At 53.3% G+C, this 27,921-nt stretch overlaps 2 protein-coding genes across 7 annotated transcripts in view; one reads left to right on the forward strand and one right to left on the reverse strand.

Moving 5' to 3' along the window:
- The first annotated feature begins 253 nt into the window (after positions 1-253).
- Positions 254-15,849, forward strand: Mnt (MAX network transcriptional repressor). The gene is made up of 6 exons (XM_048792883.1): positions 254-4,502; positions 5,222-5,801; positions 6,452-6,493; positions 6,655-6,766; positions 11,795-11,987; positions 12,182-15,849. The coding sequence occupies exons 1-6, from the start codon at positions 4,493-4,495 to the stop codon at positions 12,955-12,957; spliced, it is 1,713 nt and encodes a 570-aa protein (XP_048648840.1). The 5' UTR covers positions 254-4,492; the 3' UTR covers positions 12,958-15,849.
- Positions 15,850-18,943: 3,094 nt separating this feature from the next.
- The window catches only part of Sgsm2 (small G protein signaling modulator 2), a 40,205-nt gene continuing 31,227 nt past the window's right edge, over positions 18,944-27,921 (reverse strand). For 4 of the 6 annotated variants that reach the window (XM_048792942.1, XM_048792945.1, XM_015500984.2 and 1 more), the window contains 11 exons: positions 27,851-27,915; positions 27,623-27,768; positions 27,005-27,133; positions 26,551-26,733; positions 23,172-23,552; positions 22,780-22,904; positions 22,273-22,355; positions 22,012-22,121; positions 21,492-21,588; positions 20,726-20,893; positions 18,944-20,505 (listed from right to left, as the gene is read on the reverse strand). In XM_048792942.1, the coding sequence (XP_048648899.1) occupies positions 20,417-20,505; positions 20,726-20,893; positions 21,492-21,588; positions 22,012-22,121; positions 22,273-22,355; positions 22,780-22,904; positions 23,172-23,552; positions 26,551-26,733; positions 27,005-27,133; positions 27,623-27,768; positions 27,851-27,915 (1,576 nt within the window). In that variant the 3' untranslated portion in view covers positions 18,944-20,416. The remainder of the gene's footprint in view (positions 20,506-20,725; positions 20,894-21,491; positions 21,589-22,011; positions 22,122-22,272; positions 22,356-22,779; positions 22,905-23,171; positions 23,553-26,550; positions 26,734-27,004; positions 27,134-27,622; positions 27,769-27,850; positions 27,916-27,921) is intronic. The other 2 variants (XM_048792931.1, XM_048792934.1) reach the window with 2 other exon arrangements.

Below are 27,921 nucleotides of genomic sequence, written 5' to 3' on the forward strand. Positions count from 1 at the left end.
CCTGAGAAGTCGAGCAGCACACGGCTCCCCGCAAGAGCCGCCGCCTGGGAAGAGTGATGTGGGCAGTGAAAATAATTAATGAATTCATTAACATGCAGCGAGGGACCCGGCTTCTGCGGCCGCCACCTCAACTGCTTGGCACCCCAGTGCACCTTCAATGTGTGGGGGGATCCTTTCGCGGTGGTGGCCGGCTGTGCCCTTCTTAGCGCTGAGGATGTGTGAGCCGGGTGGGGGGGTAGGGTGAGGAATGGTGTTGCGTGGGGGTGGCAGACCTGCGTGTGCGTGCGTGTGTGCATGGGGGATGTGTGATCGGAGCTTCGGGAGAGGATGAACGGACGTGTACACGGGAGTGTGTACAGCACACAAGTGGGCGTGTGTGTAACGGGCTGGGGGAGGGGATTACTCTACGCCGTGCAGCTCTCCGGCTTCCCTGGCCCCGGCGGGAGGGTGCGGGGGGCGCTCCCGGCAGATCTACGCGCTGCTTGGGGCGGAGGCGGCCTTTGCAGAATGAAATGACATCGCGTGTCTTATGATCCTGGCCAGCCCCGCTGACCCCGCCTCCGAGAGCTGGGCTGGGTTGCGCGTCAGGGGTTTGGGTAAGAGCCGGGCTGATTGGGTGTCTGCGAAATGGCCTGCGGGTCGCTGGGGGCTGTCCCCGGGCCCCCCTAGCCCCACCGGACTTTAGCAGGTGTGGAATGTGGCGTGTCTGCGCGTTCCAAACCCGCTCTAGACTGGAATGTTGCGTGTGCCTGCGTTCCAAGCCCGTTGGTTACACCGGGTGGTGACGTGGACGGGCCCCGCCCCCGACCACGTGCACGGGGGACACTCCCGCTGGGGATGGCGCGGCCCAGCCCCTCCTAGCAGCCTCGCGCTAGGCCGGGGGCGGGGCCTGGGCGGGGCCCGCTAGGGGCCCTGTGTCGGTTGGGCCCGGGTCCTGACCGCTGGGCATCTCCCTGGGAGAGCGTTTGCCCTTGGAAGGAGGAGCTGCGCCGCTCTCTCCTTTTTCTCCCCAGCCTTCTTTTTTGATCCCAAGGCGAAAGAAACCCTCAGACTGCAGGACAACAAGACACTTAGAGCTCAGGGCGCACATCTTCCCACTAAGCCCCAAAACGTTCTCATTAGGTCCTCCTCGCAACATCCCCTCGCCATACTCTGGAATGAGCCAAACTGAGAAGGGGCAAACTTTGTCGTTCCCTCGATAGAAAAGATGAGGATTTTATGGTCCTATCCTCACGCGCCCTTTAGTGGTGGTCTGTAGCTTCAGGGTGCTGCAGAAATAAAGGCGAGGAGAAAGACCACTGCTTTCAGGAATTCTGCGAGGGGCTCAGTCTGAGAACTGTATGTGTGCAGTTCCCTGGGACTTCTGTGCCCTCTCAGAACCCTTCGGCCCGGTTGGTTGTGGCGGAGAGAGTGCTTTGCCCTTCTTTCCTTTTTCTCTGCCTATTGTTGCTTCAATGATGAGTCATGCAGGAGGTAGTAGTGTGGTGTGTGTATGTGTGTGTGTGTGTGTGCAAACGCGCGCGCGCACTTGCCTCCCTGCAGCTTGTGCTGCCGCTGCTGCTGTTTCAGTGGTGGGCAGGGGGAATGGCAGCGGCCATGGGGTGGAGGAGCTGCGGGTCCGTAGGCTCTGAGGGACCGACTAGCCTCTCAAGGTCAAGAGTCACTGGAAATATTCGACACACAGATACTTGGACCTTGCAGAACTGATGGGCTAGGACATCTGCTCACATGCCCCTCCCCCTTGTCTTTGGGGTCCAGAGCAGGGTCAGGTAATGGACAGTGCTAGTAGTGACCCAAAATGTCCTAAGTGTGGTCCCAGGAGTGGGGGGATGATTGTGCCACCATTAATACATGCAATTCAAGAGTGCCAACATGTCCCCACTGTGTATCAGGCACTGCTAGAGGTGAACCACATTGACTCTACTATCTCCCCAGGGAAGCTTCATTTCACCCTTGCCTTACCTGCAGGATGCCCAGCCATTTGGGGAAAGGGAAAAGACCCCACTGTCAGCCCTCCCATCCTTGCCCAGTTAAATCACTCCAGAGCTGATCATTAAAATGGAAGAGGATGATGTATGCAGCTCTTACAAAAGAATGCTAAAAAGCAGATTTTTCTAAGATGTTGCAAAGGCCTGCTCCCCCCCCCCCAAGTAGTGAGAAATAGGGGCAAGCCAAGTTTAGCTGCTGGGTCACAGCTTCTTGGTACTGGATCAGGAGGACTTGGGGATGGGTGAGTGCTGGAAAGCTAAATCTACTCAAAGAACTCATGTGTTTATGATCAAACATTCATTTTCTTCTTGAGGTTCTGTCCTCTGACCTGGAGTAGGAAGAGAGCGAGAAAAGGGTGAGATGTGAACCTGATGACCAGCTTTGAACAGAGATCCTCTTGTCCGCTCCCCACTTTCAACCTCCAGGGCAGGTTTCCTGGCCTAGACCAGACAGTTTGTTCCCATGATGAACCTGAGGATGTATATGCACATGAGTCAAGTGTGAGAAATGAGTGAGGAAAGGGCAAAGCCATCCTGGTGCTCTTTAGTAGGGCCTGGCCTTGTCTTTCCCAGCATTCATGGAGGTGACTTGGACTGGATTCTTCCCAGGAAGCTGACTGGAGTGTCTAGAAGTTGCTGACCATATCCTGTCTTGGGCCTGCCATATGTGCAGAGCTCTCTGGTAGCATGTATATAAGGACAATGGCTGAGCACATTTGAGCCCACCCAGTTTGGATCCACTTAGCACTATGCCTACTGAGTCTCTGGGCCACAGTAGGTTGGGAAGGTGGCAGGCAGCACCATGTGGGCTAGAACTGTCTCCTCTGTATTACATCAGAGGATCACACTAAATTCTTTGGGGGCAGTATCTAGGTAGAGCCAAGGGAATGTGCTTGAGTATGCATGTGCATGAATAAGGGGAGGGGGTTGTACTTGTGGGTATAGCAGAACATTCTTCTAAAGAGCCTAAACACAGATTACTCCTGAAGGAGGTCCCAGAAACCAGTAGTGTACTGCTGGGTGGGAAATGAATTAGAACTGAGGAAAAAGGGTAGGAAGCTCTAATGGGCTGCTCTGGCCTGGGGCAGCCCTATTCTTCACTCTAGTCAAGAAATATGCTGGTCCAGGTGTGATAGAGCTTTGCCATTCTCCTGGGTCTTTCCTGGCACCTGTGAGGCACACCTGCTTGGCTCTGGGGGATGCAGAGAGAAGGAAGGGGAAAAGGAAGTTGCTATCTCCTAGGTAAGCTTTGGACTTGCTTTAAAATATGAAGTTTCAAGGGTAGCTCAGAGATACAGCACTTGCCTTACATGAGAAAGGCCCTGGGTTCCGTCATCAGCACCTCAAAAAAATAATATGCATTTTCCATTCAATCTGGGTTCCTAGGACACCTGTTCTTGGACCTTGGGGTGCTGTCCCTCCCAGTAGTATCAGCTTGTCTCAAGGCCTAAGAAAGTTCTATCAGTCAAAGGAGTGGAGGTGGTGTTATGCCCAGAGCTTGAGGGCTTGTTTTGCAGGGAGCATACTGGGGTGTCCCAGGCTGGGCCTAAGAGCAGTTCTGTGTCTGGAACTCTGCAGGTTTCCTTGCCAGTGTGGTTTGTAAGAAGCTGGACCACAGCAAGCTGGTTTTCTCTGGGGCAGTAACATAAGCCAGTGCTGGCTGGGAGAGGCCAGGGAGAGCAAGGCCTTTCCTTATTGGAGCAGGCCTGCCCCAGCCTGGCAGCTCTCCTTTCTGAAGGGCAGGAGAGATAGGAAGAGGGCCATGAACTGGCAGCCCTGAACTCTGACTGCTGGGAAACCATGAGCACTTCCCTCTGAGCACTTCCTCTATACTTCCTCCTTTGCTTCTTCCCCACCCTGGGAGGGGCTAGGACAGGCGTGGCTCACCCTGGAGTTGATTGGCCAAATGGCCCCGGATCCTCAGGTTTTCTGGGACTCCTGAGCAAGCTGGACTTGGGGGGGTGCTTCCCTCCTCCCTAGGGAGGACTTAGCCCCCACCCTACATCACATGGGGTGGCTTGTGTGTTTGGGGCGTATCCAGTGCTGTCAGCTGCCTTAGTCAGCACTGGGGGAAGGAGAGGGCTGATTGTCCAGCCTCTCCCTGGCTTGGAGGTGGCCCAGCTCTGTATCCAGGGAACTTAATGGTGGGACCTGAGAGAGGACTGGACAGGGGGCAGATAAGAGAGGGCTGTGGATCAGGAGAGGACCTCTCCCCTTACCCTGGTCAGCCAGCTCTCTAGAATCCTCACCTTCCTGCTGGGCTTCCAGCACAAAGGTCTGGGGACCTGCTAGACCATCCTGCCTACCTCTTTCTAGCTTGTGCTTCTGCTGCTAGGGACAGGGGGGATTTGAGAGAAATGAGTCCTAGCACAAGAAGGTGCAAGTGTTTTTGCTGAATGGTCCCTGAGGAAAACAGAGGCCTTGACCTAGCCTGGGAGTTCTGGGCCATTTCCTTGTGAGGTGAAGATGATATCCCTGCTCTGTGACTTGGGGCTCTTGTGAGGATGGAAGGAGGTGAGTGTATGTGAGAAGACACCTGCTGAGCTTGTGTTGATACAGCAAGTACTGGAAGTACAGGACATCCAGCCAAGTGTCAGGAGACTTGCTGGGTGACCCTCAACAAACACTTTGCTGCTCTGAGGTCATTTATCACATCTGTGATATAAAGATCCTGTCTGCATTCTAGAAGATGCTGGAGAACTATTGTGGAAAGCCTTCCATAGAAGCTGTGATCTATCAGTGTCCTCCTCCATTCTTCTGTAGTACCCTGAGCAGTCTTTTGTGGCCTGGTCTCTGCCCAGCTCTGTGACCTCCTCATCTCTCTCTCTGGGCTCTCAGCCCTGTTGCTCTTGACCCTTCCTGCTCATCACCTGTAAACCCAGCTTGCCAGGTCCACAGCATCCTTTCTCTCCACTCCAGCTCTGCCTCTTCTCATCTCCTATCCTTCCCCCCATTCTGACCTGACATCCTGTCACTTGTCATTCCACTCCCTGCCCCAGGCTGTGAGCTCCAGTGGCATGGACTAGGCCTGCTTTCTTTTGTTCACTGATGTGTCCCCAACACTTGGCTAAATCCCTGTCTGGAATGGTTGGGTATGTGTGGTAGGCAGGGCTCACTGACCAGAGTGGGATAGAGTCAGAGGATGGCTTAGGGTTGGCAGACAGAAGTGGGGACCCAGGACCTTTGGCTCTGCTGAGGAAACTCCACCACCACCCATTGTTTTCTCTGTGTAGAGGAGCAGGAGCGCCTTCGCTTGGAGCGGGAGCAGGAACAGGAGCAGAAGAAGGCCAGTAGCCTGGCCAGGCTGGCACATGCCCTGCCTGTGGAGGAACCCCGCATCGAGGCACCACCCCTCCCCCTATCCCCACCAGCACCCCCACCAGCACCCCCACCACCACTTGCTACCCCCACCCCGTTGACTGTCATTCCTATTCCTGTAGTGACCAACTCCCCCCAGCCACTGCCCCCACCCCCACCGCTGCCTCCTGCAGCCCAGCCTCTGCCCCTGGTACCTCGTCAGCCAGCCCTGGTCAGCACCCCTGGACTCAGCATTAAGGAGCCTGCCCCACTTCCTACCAGGCCACAGGTGCCCACCCCTGCTCCCCTCCTGCCAGACCCGAAGACCACTATTGCACCCACTGGCAGCCCCAAGCCTTTGCAACCCCTCCCTACACCCATCCTGACCATAGCACCACACCCTGGAGTCCAGCCTCAGCTAGCCCCCCAACAGCCACCCCCACCTGCACTTGGGACCCTGAAGTTGGCACCAGCTGAAGAAGTCAAATCCAGTGAACAGAAGAAGAGGCCTGGGGGGTGAGTGAACTGTGGCAGACTTGGGGCTGGTGGGTTGGACAGGAGAACTGTCCACCCTATGGGCTGTGTAAGGTACCTTAACTGAAGGAGCCTTTCCAGGCATATCCTGTCTAACTTAGAAGCACCTCCTGTATTTGAACACATTATTGTACCTATCTGTATCCTGGAATGGATATATGGCCATTGCCCTCTTTTGTCCTCAGACTTCTGTGTCCTCTGACTCCCTCCAAGGTTAGGAGGCATTTCTAGGTCTTTTCACAGAATACTGAATTATGGGCTTCTTGGGTAGGGTCTGGCTCAACTGGCTGCTTCTCTGAGTCCTAGGAGCCCTTATGTCCCCTCAGTTGGACAGGTGGGATGAAGGGGTTACAAAGATTGTGGGTTTGAAGCAGGCCAGAGATCTCCACCCAAAAGACCCTTGCCATAATTAAGCTGTTTCTCTTGTCAGATCAGCAGGATGAGCGTAGATGTGCCTTTCAGGAGGTGGACACAGCTCAGCACAGGGTGAACACCTTCCACTGCTGTTTTATACTTCCAGAGAGAATGTTGGGGACAAAAAAAACGGTGTCATTTGGGGTTTGGCGGCGGGGATCAGGAAGGCAGCCTAATCAGGCCCTCCTCCCTGAGCCTCCTGTCTATCTGGGTTTCAGGATCGGAACCAGAGAAGTCCACAACAAATTGGAGAAAAACAGGTGTGTATGCGTGCGTGTGTGACTTTGGACCCACCCTGCCTGCCCCTGGACTCACCTATTTTCGGTGACTCAAAGCTCCCCTTGGGCTTTCCTTCTCTGCCCCCAGCCCCTGTTCCTCCCCCTCTGGTGCTGGCTGACCAGAGCTTGCTCCCTCTCCCCAGGAGGGCCCATCTGAAGGAATGCTTTGAGACCCTGAAGCGCAACATCCCTAACGTGGACGACAAGAAGACCTCGAATCTGAGCGTGCTGCGAACCGCGCTGCGGTACATCCAGGTATGGGGGAGGGAAGCAGGGCCGGGCGGTGCCGCGACGGCCGCAGCGCCAGCTTCCTCCCGGCTCCGCAGCCCTCCCTTCCTCCTTCGGCCCCGCCCCGCTCTCCCGCGCTTGCGGGCTCCCCCGCCCGCCTCCACGCGGGCGCCGAGCACATGGCCCGGCTGACGTCAGCGGGGCTCCCAGCCCGGAGGGGGCGGGCAGAAGGGCGCGCCTGCGCGGGAGGGCCAAAATGCTCCACTCCCCGGCCCGCCCCTCCCCCCTGCGGGGCGTCCGTGCAACCCCAGCGGCCCAGAGTTGATGAGATGCGCTCCGCAAACTCGCCCAGTGTCCCTGTGTCCACCCCTCGCTTTGTGCCAGTTAGCGCACCGTGGGTGAGGAGGACTCGGATCAGGCCCGGCGTCTCCCGGCTCGGAGCCCCTGGGCGGAAATCCGACTATCTTTAGTGGCGGGGGAAGGGAAGAGGGGGACACCTGGGCGTGGTCTCCGCCAACACTGCGTCGCTCCAGTGAAGCCCCCGCATTTTTTCACAAGATGAAGACCCTTTTGGTGTGCGCAATGATATCCCATGACCCGCATTTGGGAGTTAGAGAATGCGGCGGTTTTACTGGGTAGCCAACAGCCCCCGGGGTTTCAGAATCTTAAAAAATTAAGTCACGTTTTTATCCGTCTCCGTTGAGAAAAGGGTTTGTTGTTTTTCTCAGGGTGCCTTCCTGGCTATGTGTTCCCTCCCTTTGGGCCAGGACTCCGTTCTGCGGTAGTGGGGGGTGCTGCCAGATAAGACAGTTGCCATGACGGCCTGGAGTTTCGGTTTCCCTGGAAACCGGCGAGGGTTTCCGCGTGCTAAGGAAATCATGGGGGTTGGGCCTGGCGGCCACGCTCGGCTGCCGCGCAGTCCAGGAGCCGTTGGGGGAATGGGAGGGACTTAAGACTCCCTGCTGCGCGGGACCTGGGGGTGGGGATGAGCCCCGGGGTCTTCCTGTCGGCCTATTTGGGAAGGTTTTGGAGGCTAGACGGCGTCAGAGCCCCAGTGGGAAGGGTGGCCAAGAGGGATTGGCAGGATGCCACAGCCCAACCTTGGTTTGGAGAGCCGGGTCACAGCCCTGAAGTAACTGGAGCTTGACTTGCTGGAGGTGGGGGCGGAGGCGCGGTTCGCCGCTGCGCCTGTTAGTCCTTCCAAGTCTCCGGCAAACGCGCGCCTTTCCGCCCGCCCTACCGGCAAGGGGAGGGACTGGCGCGCATTCAAGCCGCTTCCCGGCAGCTGGGAGCGAGATCACGGATTGGCTGGGTAGGCTTCGGGGCTGGGACTCCTAGGCGCGCCGAGGGAGGGTGCGGCAGGCTGGGAGTGACGCAGCAAAGCCAGTCCGCATGGGTGCGCGCGTGCTCCAGGAGGGGCGGGGCTTTGCTTGTGGCCTGGGAGCCCCCCCCCCCTGCCGAGCGCGCAGAGGCTATTAGAGGCAGAATAGCTTCTTTCCGGGATATTTTTGCAGATTTCTGGCTTAGATATAATTTATTCGTTCTTAGCCATGTGATCTTAGCAAATCCTTGTAGACACGCAGTGACATTTCCTATGAATATCACTTTTTTTTCCTGCATGGCAGTTCTAAGTAGGTAAAAGTAATAGTGCCCCAGAGATATTAGGAGGATTGAGATTGTTCAGGCAAATAAGTCGTGGTACTGTGAATTCAGTAGTTATTGAGAAATAACAAGGATAAAATGGCGAATTTCTCTATAGGTGCATACTTGGGGGGGGGGACCCAAATATGGATTTGAAAAAAAATTCGGAAAGACTCAGTGGAGGCTGTAAAATAAAGCTAGTTAGTATCAGACTTGGGCTGAGTAGGAAGTGGGTGGTACCTCAGGCTTACCATAAATGCTTGTCTGGGTGTTGTAATGGAGGCAGAAACAGCAGAAAACTCACAAGTTTGTGGAAACCCTCAAGGACACTCATTTATTTTTTCCTTCAAGTACTTTTAGCTAGGCCCTGAGTCTGCTTCTAAGGATGCAGTGGAGAGCCAAGAAGAAAGGGTGGGTTTCTGTCCTGGAAGGTTTGATCTTGTGGCAGATTGTAAACACATGAACACAGAACTGTGCCATGAGGATACAGTAGGGACAGGGTTGTCAGAATCTGGGAAGTTACAGAGGTCATCCCTGAAGAAAGGACCTGCAGGATAAGTTGGGGTGAATGTGGCAAAGTAGAGGACAAAGAACCCAGAACAGGCCACAGTTTCCCCAGCAGGAGGGAGGAGGATGCATTTTTGGAAGTGAAAGATGGTCAGGAGGGTTGTCCCGCAGAGACATGGACTGCAGGAAGTAGATGAGAGTGGAAAGTTGGTCCTGGAGGAATTAAAAGAGCCAAGTGGACGGAGTGCTCTGGTGACATGTGGAGAGCAGGAGGCTATAGGAAGGTGTAGTCCTTAACTGGTCCCCAGTGTTACTTGGAGGTGGTAAAGGATTTGGAGAAGACCATAGGCGTGGACACAGAAGGAAGAGGGGGAATGTGTGTCCAGGTAGTCACAGAAAGGAAGTGAGTTTACAACAAAGTGTTATGAGCTGGGGTGTAGTTCAGTGAGTAGAGCACAGCATGTGCGAGGCCCTGGATTCCATCCCAACACCACAGAAAACAAAAAATGAAGTAGTGTGGACTAACATTAGATCATGGGGAAACTTTGCAGGGACCTGTAGGCCTGTGGGGAACTGGACTAGATGAGAAGAGGTTTTGGCCCCTGACACTCTCTCTCCCTGACCCAGAAGTCTAGCCTCCCTGCAAGTGGGTAGAGTTCAGGATGACGCTTCCAGCCCCCAGCCACCAGGTTCAAGTGAGGGCTGAGTCACCAAGGGCCTGTCGATGTTGCCTCATCTGATGTCCTGTCCAGCCCTCAGGGGCAGAGCCAGGTGAGAAGCCACACATGGGTGTGTGTGTGTGTAGGGGGAGGGAAGGTGTTTTCCTGTTCTTTCTAGCAGATACATGGGGAGAGGAAGGTTTTACTCAGTGCCAGGATGATGGAGGGGGGGGGTCTTTGTGATCAGGGACTGGGGTGTCAAGGCCAATATAGAGGATGGCTCTATCTGGGTATTTGTTGGAGGCACTAGTGGTTTGAGGCATTTCTCACTGTTGAGGTAGAAGTTTGGGGCTGCAGGAGGAGTGTGGGGAAGTTGGGTCTAGCAGGTGGGTGGGATTGAAGGCATTGCTATGCCAAGTCAGGAAAAAGATTCTGCAAAACTGCAGAACTGCCTCAAGGGAATGCAAGCAAGGGAGGCTTGAGACTGCTGTACTCCTGTGATTCTCCCTGCCATAAAGGGGAGAGAAAGAACAGAGGTGGGAACTGAAGTGCTCACTGGAAAGCAGGGCAGCAGGCTCACAGATCCTTCCCTGGGGCTGAGAATACACCCTTTGTAACTTCCTGGTCACTGGTAGGGTCAGAACCGTTCTTACCTTCGCTTGACGTGTGCGTAGAGGTGGAAAGACAAAACATAAGCGCATGAAATATTGGGTAGTCTTACAAGCCAGTGTCTGACTCAAAGTCCCATCTGACAAGTCTCCCAATTAACGTTCAGCTGTGTGTTATAGGTGCTGAGAAGGGCTCTGAGGCAGGGGATGTCAGGTGAGGCCTTGGGCTGGGGAAGAACAGTGGAGGAGGTGGGGACTCAGGTGTAGTCTTGGAGCAGAATAAGACTGGGGATTGGAAGGTTCAGACTAAGACAAGCTGTTCAGTTTGGTTTGTGCGCTCCGTACCTGGATGTGACTGGCAAACCTCGGAAGCTAGGTGCTCAGGAACAGATGGAGAAAGGGACTCGGGAGGCAGCATGGAAAGGAGCATCTATCTGCCTTGTCTGGTGGACACAGTGGTCATGACATGCGTAGGTAAGCAGAGGCTGCTAACAAGGAAGCCTGAGAGACAGAAGAATTGAGTTAATGAAGTGTTAAGAATCATGGATGCTCAGGAAAGACTGACGTAGACAGGAGCTGAGAAGGATATGAGCTGTCCTTTTGGAGATGCTAATAAGCCTGTGCACAGGGAAACTGGAGATGCTTATGATAGGGGAGTGATGCCTAGTGTGAAAGGTCAGCACCTGAGAGTTAGGAGGTCATCAGGACCTGGAGGAGAGGGAGATGGTGCCATGGATAAGGGAACCCCTCAGGAAAGTGGGTAACACATCAGCATGGTGGGGAAGGACTGACCTGGAACCTGTGGAGAAGAACAGAAGCTTCTGTAGGGGTGCTTAGCAGAGTCAGGGGCTGCTATCAAGTTCCCCGGGAGCATTTCTTGTCAGCCATGGGGCACATTTCAGGACTTGGGGTTCCAGCAGCCTGTGGAGTCTGGAGAGCTATAGGCAGGGTACTGGGTGGGGACAGAGTGTAACAGCCTTGTCTTGAGGCAGCACAGGTGGGCACTGTGAGGAGTAGCTAGGAGGTCAGAAGGGAGATGTAGATCCCAAAACTGCTCAGGAGGAGATGGAGGCAGGTCATGGGGAGGGGATGCTGTCACAAAATAAGTGGGTCTTATTCCAAGGATATCAAATTTACCAAGGGGATGAGTGAATGATGGGGTGGAGAGAATTTCAGGATTGTTTGGGGTCTTTGAAAATGGGTTGTAAGGAGGGTAGCTTGTGGCATCAGTGACTGAGCAGAGTGGGACAAATGGTGATGGGGGCCTTGGGTGTGACCCTGGAAGTAGAAAGGCTGCAAGGAGGGAAAATGGGGCAAGAGGCAGTGAAGCCCCTCAGGGCCGAGTCAAGTGGAGGGTGAGGAAGGGCCCCCCGCTGCTTGGGTGAGAGCTGTCGGACCTGTGCTCACTTCACTTCACTAGCACCTGCCCAAGAGCCCTCTGCCTGGGATGCTGGGCCTTGTTGGACAGAGCCGCGGAGTAGGAGTCAGGCATGGTCTCCAACAACTTCGATCTTCCTGGGCTCCCTGGTCATTGCAGACTTGTTCCTGTTGGCCAGCTGATGTGGAGAGAGGTTTTAAGATACCATAAGCCCCATGGCTACTGCTCAGGGTTCCCTGCTGTCCCTTGCCCTGTCCCTCAGTCCCTGAAGAGGAAGGAAAAGGAGTATGAACACGAGATGGAGCGACTGGCACGGGAAAAGATTGCCACGCAACAGCGACTGGCAGAACTCAAGCACGAGCTGAGCCAGTGGATGGATGTGCTGGAGATCGACCGTGTGCTCCGGCAGACAGGCCAGCCTGAGGATGACCAGGCCTCCACATCAACAGCCTCTGGTGAGCCCTGGCCCCTGCACTGTTCCCACCATGCTCAAATGTTGTCCCCAGCTCCCCTGGCCAAATTTTGGCCTGGTAGAAAAGATGCCCCCTGCCCTAGCCTTGTTATTTCCCCAAACTCCCTTGGGTGTTAATACCTCCTACCACTTGTTTCCCACACTGTTCTGACATGCTCCCTGCCCTCTTCCCCACAGAGGGTGAGGACAACATAGACGAGGATATGGAGGAGGACCGGGCAGGCCTGGGCCCACCTAAAATGAGCCATCGTCCCCAGCCGGAGCTGCTGAAGTCCACCCTCCCACCCCCCAGCACTGCCTCCGCGCCTCTGCCTCCCCACCCTCACCCTCACCCCCACCCCCATCCAGTGGCCCTGTCTCCTGCCCACCTCCCTGTGCAGCAGCAGCAGCCGCCACAACAGAAGACCCCTCTGCCTGCCCCTCCTCCCCCACCGGCCACCCCTGCCCAGACACTGGTACCAGCCCCAGCCCATCTGGTGGCCACTGCTGGGGGCGGCTCCACGGTCATTGCCCACACGGCTACCACCCATGCCTCAGTCATCCAGACTGTGAACCATGTTCTACAGGGGCCGGGCGGCAAGCACATTGCCCACATTGCCCCCTCTGCCCCCAGCCCTGCTGTGCAGCTGGCACCTGCCACACCTCCCATTGGCCACATCACAGTGCACCCTGCCACCCTCAACCATGTGGCCCACCTTGGCTCCCAGCTGCCCTTGTACCCACAGCCTGTGGCAGTGAGCCAGCCAGTGGCAGTGAGCCACATCGCCCACACCCTCTCGCACCAGCAAGTGAATGGCACAGCTGGACTGGGGCCCCCAGCTACAGTCATGGCAAAGCCAGCCGTGGGGGCCCAGGTGGTGCACCACCCCCAGCTGGTGGGCCAGACAGTGCTCAACCCTGTGACCATGGTCACCATGCCCTCCTTCCCGGTCAGCACACTAAAGCTGGCTTAAGGATGAGGCCACTCAGGCCCCCCAGTGGGGGCGGGGGGGGGACATGTCCCCCACTCTCCCACCCACCAGCTCCACACATTCCAGCCAGGCCCACCCCACCCACACACCCCCAGGCCTCCTAGGGGAAGGGGGTGCAAAGACTCTGAGCCAAGGAAGGGAGGGCCCCCCATGGAGTTGGGTACAGGGCAGGGAGTTACCCCACTGCATTGGGACTTGATGACTGATGAGGACACGCTAGTGGATGTGACGCCCATTGGGCCTAGTGCCAGTTCCATTGCCACTCCTGCTGTCCCCAAGATGAGCACGATGTGACATCGTGTTTTCTGGCTTCTCCCTACCCTGCCCACTTTGTACTGCTGCTGCTATTGCTCTCTCTGGTGGGGTGGCTGAGCACCTGGGCCCTCACTCCCAGCCTCAGTGTTTTCCTCCCAGGCCTTTAGAGGGAAATGGGGAAGCAGGACTGAAGCCACTTGGCCCAGAAAGCTGGGGACAGGTGGTGAGGGGTCCTATTCTGAGTATAGGTGTCAGATCCTAGGCAGTGGCTGGTCTGGAATTGTGCCTGAACTTGTGGGTGCCCTGGCCTGGAGCTCTTTGATGTGGTTGGGGTCACTATGATTTGTTACAGTAGAAACTATTTAAAACGATTTTCTACCAACAATAAACAAAACCCAAGCTGTTGCCAAGCTTTTCAACCCCTGCCACTGGGCTCTTAGCCTCTGGAGGACAGGCTGAGGTTTGGCTGGAGAAGGTGGGGCTTCTCTTTCCTGCCGTCTTCCCTTATCCTTGCAGCCTCCCAGGCCTGGCCTGAGAGGAGAGCTACTCTGGCCCTCTATCCCCATCCTTGGTTTGACCTTTGACTTCAGAAAGCAGCCCAAGGTACTGTCTACCATTCACTCCTGGCTCTTTAATTTCTGCTCTGTGGGGCACTTTCCCAGGGGATGGGGGTGCCTGGGCACCTGTGGATTTGGGGCCTCCTCCTCCAGCTTGGGAGACATGGACCAGCAGCTGGTCTTGGTTCTAGGAGCTTAGAAGCCACAGTGTTGAGGCATTAGGAAGTTCAAATCCAGGGGCATGGCCAAAACCCTGAACCTTGCCCCAAACAGGCCCTGGGGACTTAAACATTAGAGAAGGTAACCAGGCCAGAGCCAAGGGTTATTGACTCCTCGGGAGCTGCTGCTTTTGCTCCATCATATTTGTGTTCCCTCTTCCCCCTTTCTAATGGGTGGTTTTGAGGGTCCCCTGCAACGCACCACCACCTTCCTCTGAGGAAAGGGCCTTAGTTGAGTCAAGAGGAGGACTGAGCCTGGGGCAGGGTGAAGCAAAGGGTTCTGTGCTAGGGGTTGCCAAGTTCCCTATCTCTACCAACTGCTTTGGCTTCTTTTTATGTGGATATTTATTATTATAAGTGGCCTTGTGTCAGACACACTCAGTTACATGCACGTGTGCACATTCAGCTCCCCACTGGACACTCACTGATGGCCTTTTGGTTGATGGGGGGAGGGGGGAAGAAGTGAGTGTCCCTAGGTGTGAAGTTTGCATTGATGGGGTGCTGGGCAGGCAGGAGAACCAGGAAGGGAGAGCTTAGGACCCTTGGAAGTGCCCTGCCTGCTGGCACTGAGGCAGCCAGCAAAGGTCTTGAATAGATTCTCCCTGGAAATAAAGACTTCTTAGATGCTCTAAGAATCCTTCCAGTTCCTTCGTGGTCCTAGAGCCCTCCCAGGGGACTTTCCTTATTTTCATTTGACTCCTGGGGTGGGGAAGGTGGATGGCCTAGGACCAGGTCCCCACTGGGACCTGTGGGAGGACTGTGGTACTCATCCTACCCAAACTCAGCAATCCTGCCCCACAGGCTGGCTTCCCCCCTGCCCCTGAAGCCACCTCCATACTGACACCCTAGCTCCAGGGGGGGGGGGTGTGTGGGAGCTACAGGCTTTACTGTTATTGTGACAGTGGGAAGAACAGGTTGGTGCCTGCACATTCAGAGCACTTTGGTGACACCCCCACCCTCACCCATCCCCATGCTCACCTCTCCCAACATCCTGAGGCCAGTTCCAGAGTTCAAACTTGTGTTGGCCAGTTGCCCTTGGGCCTGCACAAATACCTCATCATCTACCTGCCCTTCCCCAATCCCCCAGCAGTGGGGGCCTCCAAATCTAGTGCCGAATGACTATGTCCAGATTGGTGACAATGGGTGTTGTTGCTGTTGTTTTGTTGTTTGTGAACGCTGTGATGCCGTGTGTCCAAGTGGACAGCCACCTCCCAGCCCTTCCTTGGGCATCTCCCTTCTGAACTGTTAGGACCACATCTGTCCTCACCCTGTGGGACCGCCTGGCCCTTCCCTCCCTAGCCCTTCCAGCCTGGGACACACACATACACACACATCTTACCTCTCATGCGTGTTTTACCTTTTGATGATGTTCAGAGTGGCTCACTGGCTGGGAGTCTTTACCTCGGGGAGAGGGGGAGGATGGTTCTTTGGGGGGCCAAAGAAAGGCAGCAAATGCCTGGAGGGTAGTTGGGTCCCCATAACCCCTGCTTTCTGGGAACAACTGCTTCTCCCCCCCATCCCAGGGTCCCACCCCCAAACCCCAAAGAGGTGGCCCTTGTTTACAGTGAGGACTCGGTCACTGTGTCTCCGTTTCCTGAAATATAAACTGTAGCAACCCCAGACTGTAGAGATTTTTATGTGTTTGGATACATCTGCTGTGTGGGAAAAAACAAAAAACTACAAAAACCCTAATTTTGTACATATTGTATTTTTACTATTGAATTGTATTCTAGTGGCTGTTCATGCTCCAAGACTTTAGGTATTGAGACATGAATACTATCCATGTAATAAGCACTTGCCTGGAGTAAAACATAAAACTGAAATAAACCTGCACTGAAACCTGAGATTGGAGCTGCCAACTTGCAGCATCTGGGTCATTTTATTGCAAAAGGAAATGGGCCTGTGGGGAAAGAGATCCAGCAAGGACCTTACCCTGGGATATTTGGGGGACACAAATGGACAATATTAGAGAAAGAATTGGGATCTCTCCATTCTGATCCCTGTGCTCTGAGCTCCAAGGCTGTAGTTCTGGTCTTACTAATATTTTTGCAAAGCTTTATACTTCCTTAAATCATTTTTGCAAACATTATCTTGTTTCATCTTCTAACAACCCAGTAGAGTAAATAAGCCAAGAGCTAGCCCATTTGGGCAGATAAGGAAACAGGTTTGAGGTGGCTGAGTGACTTTTTGAGGTCACACAGTTGTCTGGGACATTGTGGGAGCTACAGGCAGGGCCTGCCAGGGGATTACTAGGAAGGCAGAGAGGACTGCCCTGGGATCTGGGTGCATAGGCTTTGGGGTTGTAGTCATGACAACTCCTCTGGGGAATCCATAAAGCTGTCCTTTCAGGGAAGGGAATAGGCAGGGGAAGAGGTTGGACATTGGGGCCAAGGGGGTCCTGTACCCAGTTATCCTAGAAAACCAAAGTCCCTATAGCTACATCTTTTCTCCCCAGCTCGCCATTTGGCAGGCTGACAGTAGCAAGTGGTGGTAGTGACTTGAGGTCAGGGAGCAGTCAGTTGGGCCTGGGTGTATACCAGGCCCCTTTTTCCAGTGCCAGCAGGGGGAACTGACTGCTGCTCTTCTGGGATGGGTGTGGTGGAGGGTTTACCCTTATGGGGGCCACAAATGTGTAGAAGTCCTGCTCTCTGAAGGAAAAGGGCCAATATCAAGAAAAGCCTCCATCATGGTAAGGTGGCACATGCCTGTAATTCCAGCAACTCAGGAATCTGAGGTAGGAGATGACAAGTTCAAGGCCAACCTCAGCAATTCAGAGATATCCGCAATAACTTAGTGAAACCCTGTCTGAAAATTAAAATAAAAAAAAAAAAACTAGGAATGTAGCCCAGTGGCAAAGTGCTCCTGAGATTGGTCCCCAGTACCAAGAAACCCAGTCCCCATCACCACAAACATGTCAGCCTTTTTCACTTGTGAGATGTGGGCTCCCTCTGCTGGTAGCTTGAGGAAGAGTTGGGTCACCGTCATTGGCCAACCAAGTGCTACTTCTGGGAGGGACTTGGGTAAGGATTAACCTTCATGAGTGCTCACTCAGTCCTGGCACTGACTGGGAACACAAAGACTCTGTCCTGGAAATGATGACCTAGGATCATCTGAGGGTGGAAACAGGCAGCAGTTCCCAGCCCTCCTGTACTCAGAAAATAGCAGGAGCCTGCAGAGACAGGCCTGTGGTCAGGGTAATTAATGGACAATGAAAAAATATTATGAATCCAGTTGTTTCATTTACGAGCTCTTGCTCTGTAGGAGAGGAGGACTCACTTTCTGAGGAATGTCCCATGATGGTGTTTTTAGAGCCCACTGTGCTTCAGACATTTATTTACTTATTGTATTTAACCCAGTGGCATGTTACGTCCCTAGCCCTTTTAGTTTTTATTTTGAGAAAAGGACTCACCAAGTTGCTCAGGACCTTGCTAAATTGCTAAGGCTGGCCTTGAACTTGCCATCACCCTGCCTCAGAGTCCCAGAGATTACAAGTGTGAGACACCATGCCCAGAAGAACTATCATTTTGCTTGTAATTCCTTCTAGTGCCAGAAGCCCAGCCAGCAGTCTGGGTGAAAGGAGTAGGCAAGATGGGAGGAAAGGAGCCAAGCCACTCCCAGGCTACTTTACTCAGTCTTTTGGTGGATTCATTTCAAGTGGTCACAGCAGAAAGAATTGATTCCAGGGGCTGGGGATGTGGCTCAAGCGGTAGTGTGCTCGCCTGGCATGCATAGGGCCAAGGTTCGATCCTCAGCACCACATACAAACAAAGATGTTGTGTCCACTGAAAACTAAAGAATAAATTAAAAATTAAAAAAAAAAAAAAAGAATTCTGATTCCAGACTATGGAGCTAGCTGGGGGTGGGGAGTGTTTCCCTGAGGAGCTTATCAAGTCCCCTGACCCCAGAAATGCCCATGTCAACTGTTTTTGTGGTACTGGGTATTGAACCCAGGGATGTCCTACCACTGACAGACATCCTCGGTTCTTTTTATTTATTTATTTTTAATGCTTATTTTTTGTAGTTGTAGATGGCCAGAATGCCTTTATTTTATTTATTTTATTTTTATATGGTGCCGAGGATCGAACCTAGTGCCTCACGCATGTTAGGCAAGTGCTCTGCCACTGGGCTACAGCCCCAACCCATTCTTTTTATTTTGAGAGAGGGTCTTACTAAATTGCTGAGGCTATCCTCAAACTTATGATATTCCTACCTCAGCCTCCTGAGTCCCTGGAATTACAGGTGTGCGCCACCACACCTGGCTCTGTGTCAACTGGTTTCTTTTTCTGGGCATCTCTGGCATGTTTTCTAATAGCTGGGACCAGCCTGCTAGAGTCATGGGCTGGGATATTTAGCTGAATGAGTTAGCAACAGGCCCTAAAAACCATCAAGCCAGTGTCCTCTATACCTAGAAAACAATATAAGTGACTTGAGCCCTCTGCCCGGCACCACTTGATGATGTGACCCACAGTACTCTGGGTTAGGGGAAGGGCAGGAGAAGAGGTGACCTGTAATTATAGCCAGGACCTGTTAATACAGCCAGGCCCTTTCTGTATCTCAGTAGGATCTGGGCCCTCCTGCCACTCCCTCCAGGGCCCATCCTGACCCAGGTATCTCAAAGTGTCACAAGGGCAGGAGGGAGGGACTAGGATGCTCTTGTGATTCCCAGTCGGCTCCAGCTCCTCAGTGCAGCATGTCAGGAGGGCAGGCAGCTGGGGGCAAGGGGTTGGAGAGGTCACTGGTCAACCTGAGATGGGACCGTGACTCTGAAGTGAGGCCCTCCAGCTAGCCAAGTACTTAGGTCTGACCATTACCTCCAACTTCCTGACCAGCTCATGCAGCAGTGGCCCCCTTTACTTTTTCAATCATAGAGCATACAGAATTCCCAATGCATCATTAGTGTCTGGTGTCAGTCCCACAGGCAGTCCTCAGAGCCTCAAGTGTTGCCAAATGCTGTATTTATTGGTTGGTTACACTGAAGAGTATAGTTTCTGAGCCAAAAACGTATATACTCCGCTCTCCACAAAACCACTGAGTCACTAAGGCAGGCACACAATGGCCACCATGCTTGGTGGAGGCCAAGGACTCACAGACGGGTGGGCAACGGGGTGGGCTGGCCCCCAAACAGGCCGTGCAGTGCCCAGGACAGGGGTGGGCTGGGAAGGCTGGGCTGGTTGCGGAATAGCTGCTGGGCTCTTTCTCATGATTCCCAAATGTGGGATGTCTGCATACCTTGGTGACTTTTGGGTAGGCCCCAAACCCAGATATGTTCTCCAGGACAAGGCCTAGCATGAGCTGAGTGGAAGGGGCTGTGGGGTTGACAGAGCAAGCAGCATGCCTAAGTCTCAGGTCAGGAGCCACACCCTTCCTGGCACCCCTGCAAGTGCAGCTCCTCTCAGGGACTTCTGGGTCCCTAGGCCTCTCAGCATCCTGAGAAGCCTGTGGAAATCAGAGTGGGCCTTGCTTTTCACCAAGCATCCCCCACATCCCTTAGCCCCAGGGACAGGCAGATTCCTGGGACAGGCAACAAGCTGCTCCTAAGCTCAGGACTGTCCCTGAGAAGAAGCTGTGACAGGACTGCCTCTGTATAAAATCACCTGGGGTTCCTCTGGAGAGCTAGTGATCCAACTGTGCTCCAGATCATCCAACTAACAAGAATGTTACTTCCACATTTTCAGGGATATATCTAATACATAAAGAAAGGACAGGGAGGTAAGAGTGACACTGTACAGACACACATAGGTGACCTGTACAGTAGGGAGAGCACTTGAGTTCACCTCAGGTGGCCAGAAGTGGTGGCAGTGCTGCTAAGGTGGGTTTCTCCCACCCAGGACCCACATCTGACTGCCCCAGAATCTTAGGAGAGGGCCTGGAAGGCAGCTTAGGTCTCTTGTCTCCAGGACACATGCCCTAAAAGGCAGCTGTTCTAGCTGCCCCAACTGGGACTGCAAAGGGGCTATCAGGAGAGAGAACACACAGAGCCCCATTGTCCCCTGCAACTCTTGACAGGAGGGGCCCAGGCCACTATATAGTCCCTGCTAGCTCTAGAGGGCCCCAGGTTGATTCAAGAGAGGCATTGGGGGACAGTCCAGGCTGAGGCTGCAGGTGGCAGTGGAGATATTCCTGGTTGTTTAAGAGGAGAACAGAGTAGGTGTGCCCCAAGGCAGCTGCTCTGTGAGGCCAACCCCTCCCATCTCATCCCTGATCTGAGGGTAGCCTGGCGCTGACTAGCCCTGCAGAGCCAGCACAGCCTGGAGTCGGATCCAGGCTCACAATCACTTTGTTAGGAACACAGCTGTGCAGGCAGGGACAGCTGGGGGTTGGAGCAATCGGCTGTAATGCCCCTGCACCTCTCCCTGCTGGAGCCCGGGGGCCTGGTGCCCAGGCTCTCCATGCAGCCCCTGGCTACAGCCCTCATTTGTTCTCTATGAGCATCTGCACCTTGTGGACGAGGTCCCGGGCAATCCGCAGGATCTCCTGGGCATCATGATGCTCAGCCCGCTCTAGGGGAAACATAGATAATTGTGGGGAGCCCTGGAGAGGAGGTATAGGCTGGGAAGAGCCCTGTGGTGGAATACCCTTTCCACCTGCTGGGCTCTTGACTTCCTGCCTATGGGGAAAGGACCCTGGTATTCTTGAGAACCCTCCAACTTTGCCCAGGACAGGAGTGGAGGCCCCCACGCCCCTGCTGCGGTTAGCCAGGATGACTGGGCCAGTTCATACCATTGAAGAACTTGATGATGTCAGTGAAGTCCATGTTGTTGTCACGGATGATCTCTCGGTAGGCCTCCACCAGGGCCAGGGCGATGAACAGCACAAAATGCTCGGATGAGATGTGCCTGGCTGCCCAGATCACCTCCCACACAGCAAACACATCCTCATACAGCAGCTCTAGGAACAGAAAAGGGCTGGTGCTCATCAGGCATAGGGCTGGGGCTAAGGCAAAGCCTGACTGCCCACAGGCCCCTAGATGGAGCCAGGTGGGAGTCAGAGCTCCACAGCCAAAGTCCTGGGATTCTCTGCAATACACACTACAGGGTTCAAGAACGGCCCAAGGCACACTGGGTTCCTGCAGACTCCACATCAGCACTTCATTTCAGGGCAACTTTACCTTTGATGCTCAGGAAGATTTGGTTTGAAAAAAAGCTTTGAAAACCATCACCTTTTAGGAGGGTGACTGTAAACCCCGACTATGTTGTAGAATCACTTTGTGTACTTATAAAATCATATATGCTGAGCTGGAGTGTGGCTCAGCAGAGGAAAGCCTGCTTGGCATGCACAAGGCCTTGGGTGATCCCCAGAGACAAAACCAAAACCCACACATACCCAGCCAGCCTCAATAGTCTGGGGCTGGGCCAGGGAAGGGGCCCTGGTAGTTTCTCAAAGCTCCCCATGTGGTGCCAAAGTAGAGTTAGAAGACCATTGACTTGGGGAAGATCAATCTCCCACTGCCCCTGACTCCAGCCCAACGATCCAACCCGCTTCTTACCTCTCTTAAAATCCAGCAGGAACCAGCGGTAACAGAAGTAGAAGTGGGTGTAGTCTCCATTCTGATGCATCAGCTCAAACAGCTCAGAGTCCAGGATCTCACAGGAGAAGAGGGAGACTGATCCCATGCTGTCTCTCTGCTATACCTACCCAGGGAGGCCTGGGCTCCCAGCCCCAGTCTTCAGCCTCTCTGTTGTGCTGTGCCAGCCCATCCTCACCCTCTTCCCCTGAGGTCTCCTTAGTGGGGGTTGCCCCACTGTCTTCTCTGGGCTGTATTATTTTGGGATTATAGTGTCTGGGTGTTTGATTTTACCATCAACCATACTACTCACCAGAACTTACAAGCATGCACACACCTTGAGTCCTCCCCAGTTTGTAATATGGACAACAATGGTTTTGAAAACAAAAGAAGTTAAGCTTCTATCTAAAAAACATTTCTGCAATGCTTCTGATTTCCCTTTGGCTGACAGACTAGCCCAGCACTGCCTAGTCACAGGCCCACGGGTGGCTACAGACCTCACCTGGATGAGGGAGCGCATGTTGGCAAAGTGAGTGTCCATGGCGCCCCCATTGGGGAAGTTCAGGCTCATCCTCCTCATGAGGTGACTGAAGCAGCTGTAGGCCAGCTGATCTGAGGAGAGATGTGGAGGCAGCAGGGCAGTACACCCAGAAAACATGCAGGCTGACATTCCCCCCTCCCAGATCTAGCCATCTTTTCCTTTCTCCAGTTTGTTAGCCCAAACCCAACTTCATTTGGAGGACTCACATACCCCATTTCTCACCATTGTCAAGAATAACCAGGAGAGGTGCCAGCAGATCACACATGCCCTGCACATAGCCCACGTCCAGGTGCTCCCACACATAGCTGAAATGCCAGGGGTGATCACTGTGGCTGTGCCCCATCCTTCCCTCCCTTGTGGGGTCCCTAGGGAGTTGGCCCCTAGACCAGCCATAAGACAGACTTTCCATGACTGTGAATCACTTTCTGTGTGGGAGACAGTGGGGAACTGCCCTTGGCCCCTGTTCCTGAGGTACTTAGGAAAAGAGACAAAAAGCCATCACAACTTGGCATGTGGGGCAGGGGAACAAAGACAGGTAAAGCTTCCTGAAGAAGTATGGCCAAAGTAGGGACCTCAAGGACCTCTGGGAATGCAGAGGGGTAGGGTAAGGGGCATTGCAGGGGGTGTTCCAAATAGAGGGCCCAGTGTGACCCCAGTGCAGATCAGGAGAGGAGAAATACTCAGCACAACTGGAGGTCCCCACCCCACTGCCCTGTCCCATAATGGCACCTGCACATGATGTCTCTGAGCCGCTCGAGGTTGGGGGTTGTGAAATACCAGTAGTTCCGGTCACATCTCTGCACGTCCTTGTCTATGCGGTGTAGATTTAAGGCCACGGTGTCCAATAATTCTATCTGGAAGAGTAGTCAGCTCTCAGGGTTGAGGCTGACCAGTCCCTCCCAGGTTGGGGATACAATATGGTGCCCAAAGAAATGCAGTCAAACAGGGAACCCAGGGAGCTCTGAGAATAGAGTCCCTAGGGATGCACTGAGTTGGGCTCAATGCTCCCTTCCAGACAGTTATGGCACCCTGCCCTCCACCCTGCAACCTGTCCTCAAGTGTTGGGGTGCTGGGAGGGCCCGAGGTCAGCTGAGAATGATGCCCAAAGAACATTCACGTACAGTGTAGGCCGCAGCACACACAGCTGTGAGCTCTCCGGCTGCCTCCAGCTCACTGGCCTGTGAAACCTTTTCTTGGCTGGGATCCTGAGGCTCAGACAAAGTGTGGCCTGTAGGTGCTGGCCCATCAGAGCCTTCTTCACCACCGTCCTCTTCAAAGCCCACACTCTGGCCCTCATCTAGGCTGGACAGGATGCCTGATGCCACAGAGTAATTGTGGGAGGACGGCAGCCCTGAGTCAGGAGAATCAAACTCCACTGACTGCTGCTGCTCCACCATGGCTGTGCCTGGAGTCCCAACTCCTGGCTCCTGCTCAGGCTTTGGTCTGGAATCTTCGGGGCACTGAGGCCCTGGGGGCTCCAGATCATCCACAGAGATAAACACCTGGTGGAAGTGAAGATGGTGGCTCCTACCTGCACTCCAGGACCTTCCCATAGATCCTGCCTCTGGATGGAGCCCACATGGAGAATTCTCTTCATACCCCTACTTCTACCCACAGCCCTCAACATTGCTACTCTGGCTACAGAGTGGCTTCTGGCCCAGATAACCAGGTAGAAGAAATAAGGGTCTGAACAAAGGAAGTCACCGTCTTCAGCCCTCTCCAGCCCCTGCACACGTGAATGCTCTAGGCCTTCCCGCAGCTGTTGCAGGGAAGACATGGGAGCAGAGGCCTGGATGCTCAACGGTCAACTGGAGTTAAGTGACATTCAACAAATGCCTGAGCCTGACATGGTGGTGCACGCCTGTAATCCCAGTGGTTCAGAAGCTGAGATAGGAGGATCATGAGTTCAAAACCAGCCTCAGCAAAAGCAAGGCACTAAGCAACTCAATGAGATCCTATCTCTAAATAAAATACAAAATAGGGCTGGGGATGTGGCTCAGTGGTTGAGTGCCCCTGAGTTCAGCCCCAGTACCCTCTCTCCCCCCGCAAAAAAATGCCTAAAGGCAGGAGCCCAGGAGAGCTGTTCCAGTGTCTTGGTATAGCTGCTGTGGGGAGGGCAGGCTGGAGGTTTGAGGTAAAGCAAGTTCTTTCTTATTTTCAGTACTCAATACTTAGCAGGAAAAGAGGAAACTTCTGTAGCAGGTATCTACTCAGTTATGTTGGCCTTCAGATAAGCTTCAGAGAGCTAAGAAGTAGAAGGAAACATGTTCTACTGCCTGGAAGCAGTACGCCACCTGGCTGGGTCACAGGGAAATAAGAGACAAATAGGCTGTTTTTGTTTTTTCTCTGTTGGGAAAGGGATGCTAAAAGTAGTTTTCACTCTAGGTAAGAAGTCTGAAGTATCAGATAATATCACAATTCTAAGACAATTAAGAACTCCAGAATATTGCCAGCAAGGAAGGGTAATAATACTTCTGTAAGTGAGGCAACTGTACCTCAGCTGTACAGGCTAAGGTTTTTAGGAAAAACCAAAGCCACAGAGACAGAGAAAATATATTCATAAATAGGGAAATAGGAATGAAGTATATGGAAAACAGAGTGTATCTTATTAGTTTTCTTCCTTTCTTTCACTGGGGATTGAACCCAGGGCACTTTACCAGTCTTTTTAATTTCCTTTTTTTTTTTTTTTTACTAGGGATTGAACCCAGGTTTGCTTAACCACTGAGCCTTTTTTTTTAGTTGTATGTGGACTCAATGCCTTTGTTTTTATGTGGTTCTAGGATCAAACCCAGTGCCTCATACTTGCGAGGCAAATGTTCTACCACTGAGCTACAACTCCAGGCACCACCCCCAGCCCTTTTTTTATATTCTCCTAGAGACAGGGTCTTGCTGACTTGTTAAGTGCCTCTCTAATTTGCTGAGACTAGCTTTGAATTCGCATTTCTCCTGCCTCAGCCTCTGGAGCCACTGGGATTACAGGTGTGCACCATGGTGCCCAGCTATTTTTTTTTCTCTCCTTTTTTTTTTTAAAAAAAAAAAAACAAAAAAAAACACTCACTTTTATTTTATTTATTTATTTTTATGTGGTGCTGAGGATCGAACCCAATGACTCATGGGTGCTGGGCAAGCACTTTACCCCTGAGCTACAACCCCAGCCAGCGCCCAGCTATTTTTAATCTTGAGACAGTGTCTAGCTAAATTGCTGAGACTGACCTTGAATTTGCCATCCTCCTGCCATGGGCTCCCAAGCTGCTGGGATTATAGACATGTGCCACTGTGCCCTGCTAGTTATATGTACGTACTGCTCCAGTTTATATTGTCTGTAAGGGCCCCAGGTGTGCTGGTACACACCAGTAATCCCAGCAACTCAGGAGGCTGAGACAGGAGGATTGCAAGTTCGTGACCAGCCTTAGCAATTAGGTGAGGCACTAAGCAACTTAGTGAGACTCTGTCTCAATAAATAAATAAATAAATAAAAAGAGTAGGGCTGGGGATATAGCTCAGTTGATAGAGTGCTTGCCTTTCATGCATAAGGCCCTAGGTTCAATCCCCAGCACCACAAAAAAATAAAAAATAAAATAAAAAGAGCTGGGGATGTAGCTCAGTGATAAAGCACCCCTCTGGGTGCAATCCCCAGTACCAAAATAATAATAATAATAATAATAATAATAATAATAATAATTTATTTAGTAAAGAGGCAATTTTAAAGAAAAAACAAGTTAATAAAAGTGTCTTTGAAAGAGAAATTTATCAGCTTTGGTTGGGCCAAGTCAGCTATTGTTCCATTGTTTTTTTCTTTCTCTTTCTCACGCTGTGTGTGTGTGTGTGTGTGTGTGTGTGTTTTTGCTGGTACCCAGGGACTCACGTATGCTAGGCAAGTGATCTATCACGGAACAATACCCCCAGACTCATGACCCTAGTTTAGAACTTGCTTTTCTAAAGGAAGAATTACCACCAGTGCTCTGAACTAGCTCTGCATGGGCAATTCTACAAGACAATAAAACATCACAGGGAAGGGAAGATCTTGTCAGTGGATACCAGTGGGATTGCTCTAAGTGCTCCCCTGTCTTCTGGCCAGCAACTCTGGGTGAAACCTCTGCAGTCAGAAGCATTACGAGCACAGTGGAGGAATGGAGACCAGAGATGGGAAGTTCTTGCCTGGACACTCTGCTGTCATGAGGAGTGGATCCAGACCTTGCTAGGCTTGAGTTCTTTCAACAAGGAGGGAAAGCTTCTTCCCTAAATCCCAACAAACCCATCTTTCCACAACACAAAAGTTCATCTCATTTTATCCTCATGGCACTCAGCATCCAGAGAAGTTGGCAGCGGAGTGGCAGTTAACCCTTTTCTCAGTCAAAGAAAACAAGACACAGACATATTAAACCTTCTTCCTAGGGCTCTGCTGCCAGGATTAGAAGCTGTGCTGGTGCTCAGGACTCCTGAGTATCAAATGCTGATGCCAGACCCCCCCGACCCCCCCCCCCCCGCCATCCGGCTCACTTCGTTGCTGATGGTGGAGTCTCGGTGGATGAGGCGCTGCACGTGGCTGTCGATGCTGCTGCCTGAGGAGAACTTGGTGAGCGTGGCTGGGTGAGCTTCCCGCTCCCGCTGCCTCACCACCACCTCACAGGCCTTCCATTCCGCCAACACCTGCTGGTACCTTGCTGCCACCGCTGTGTCTACCTGTGCTCAGACCACACCATGAATATGCAGGGACGGTGTACCAGGGCCTCCTCCTTAGGGGCTGGACACACTGGACCTTTGGCCCTGAGTTACAGAGGTCAGAAACTAGAGTAGGATCTTGGGTGAGGTCATTGGGGCCATGCTACTACCACCTTCCTCTGTAATGTTTCTTCTGGCTGGGAAGGGGCTGAGGCTTCTAAGGTCCCCTCCCTGGAGGCCCTTGGCCCAGCCCCCCACCTCCCTACGCCCCATGAGAATGGGTTCCTCTTACCTGCTCCATCTCCTTTTTGCTCATGCCAAATTTATAGTGGCCAAGGAGGAAGGGCCAGACGTCCTTGCGGATCTCATGTTCCACACCTCCGTAGTACACCTGCCTTAGCAGCTCCAGCTCCTTATAGTTCTAAGGGGCCCAGGGGTAAAGACTATGTGGCTCCCACAGTCACAGTGCTCCAGCTGGTTGAGCCCCATCCCACGGAGGGGGGGGGCGCAAGGCAATGGCCTTCAGTCATTCAGCTTAGGGATGGCCATGTCCTCCTGTGCCCCAGGTTACAAGTGGATGAGATCTAATTCACCCTCCTTCCTTACAGGGCAGGAAATGGAGCCCAGAGGGAGGTGGCGATCAGCCTGAGGTCACAGAGCAATATGGAAGCAGAACAGATTCTCAGCCAGTTCTTTCCCACATGGACCCACAGACCCAACTGTATGTGATTCCACTATGACACAGTTACTTCATGGCCATCAATCCTGGCCTGTCAACCCCACGCCAAACACATTTTCCCCGAATGCCCATTTAGTCTATAAAAACTGCTCCCAGACCCGACAGCTATGCACAACTACTGCCAACTCCAGCCCTCTACCTGGCCTCTGGCTGCAGAGCCCCAGTTTATACCTTTTTGTCCTTCTGATACTTGCTCCACACATCCTTGGTGAGGCCTCCCAAGGCCCCTGGGGGTCGATCAGGTGGGATAATGTTGTGATGCACCAGTGCTGACAGGTGGGTCCGTACCGTGGACAGGTGGCGGCAGTAGGCCAGCCCTGCAGTGGGGAGCAGGAGACTGTACCAGAAGTGCATCCCCACCCCCTGGTCCCTCACAGTCCCATCTCACCACACACTCACAGCCATAGAAGGCCCGGGACACGATCTGCCTCTTCATGCTCTTACACAGCAGCCTGAGGGGCAACCTGTGG

Source organism: Marmota marmota, unplaced genomic scaffold, assembly GCF_001458135.2.
Source record: "Marmota marmota marmota unplaced genomic scaffold, marMar, whole genome shotgun sequence".
Taxonomy (NCBI): domain Eukaryota; kingdom Metazoa; phylum Chordata; class Mammalia; order Rodentia; family Sciuridae; genus Marmota; species Marmota marmota.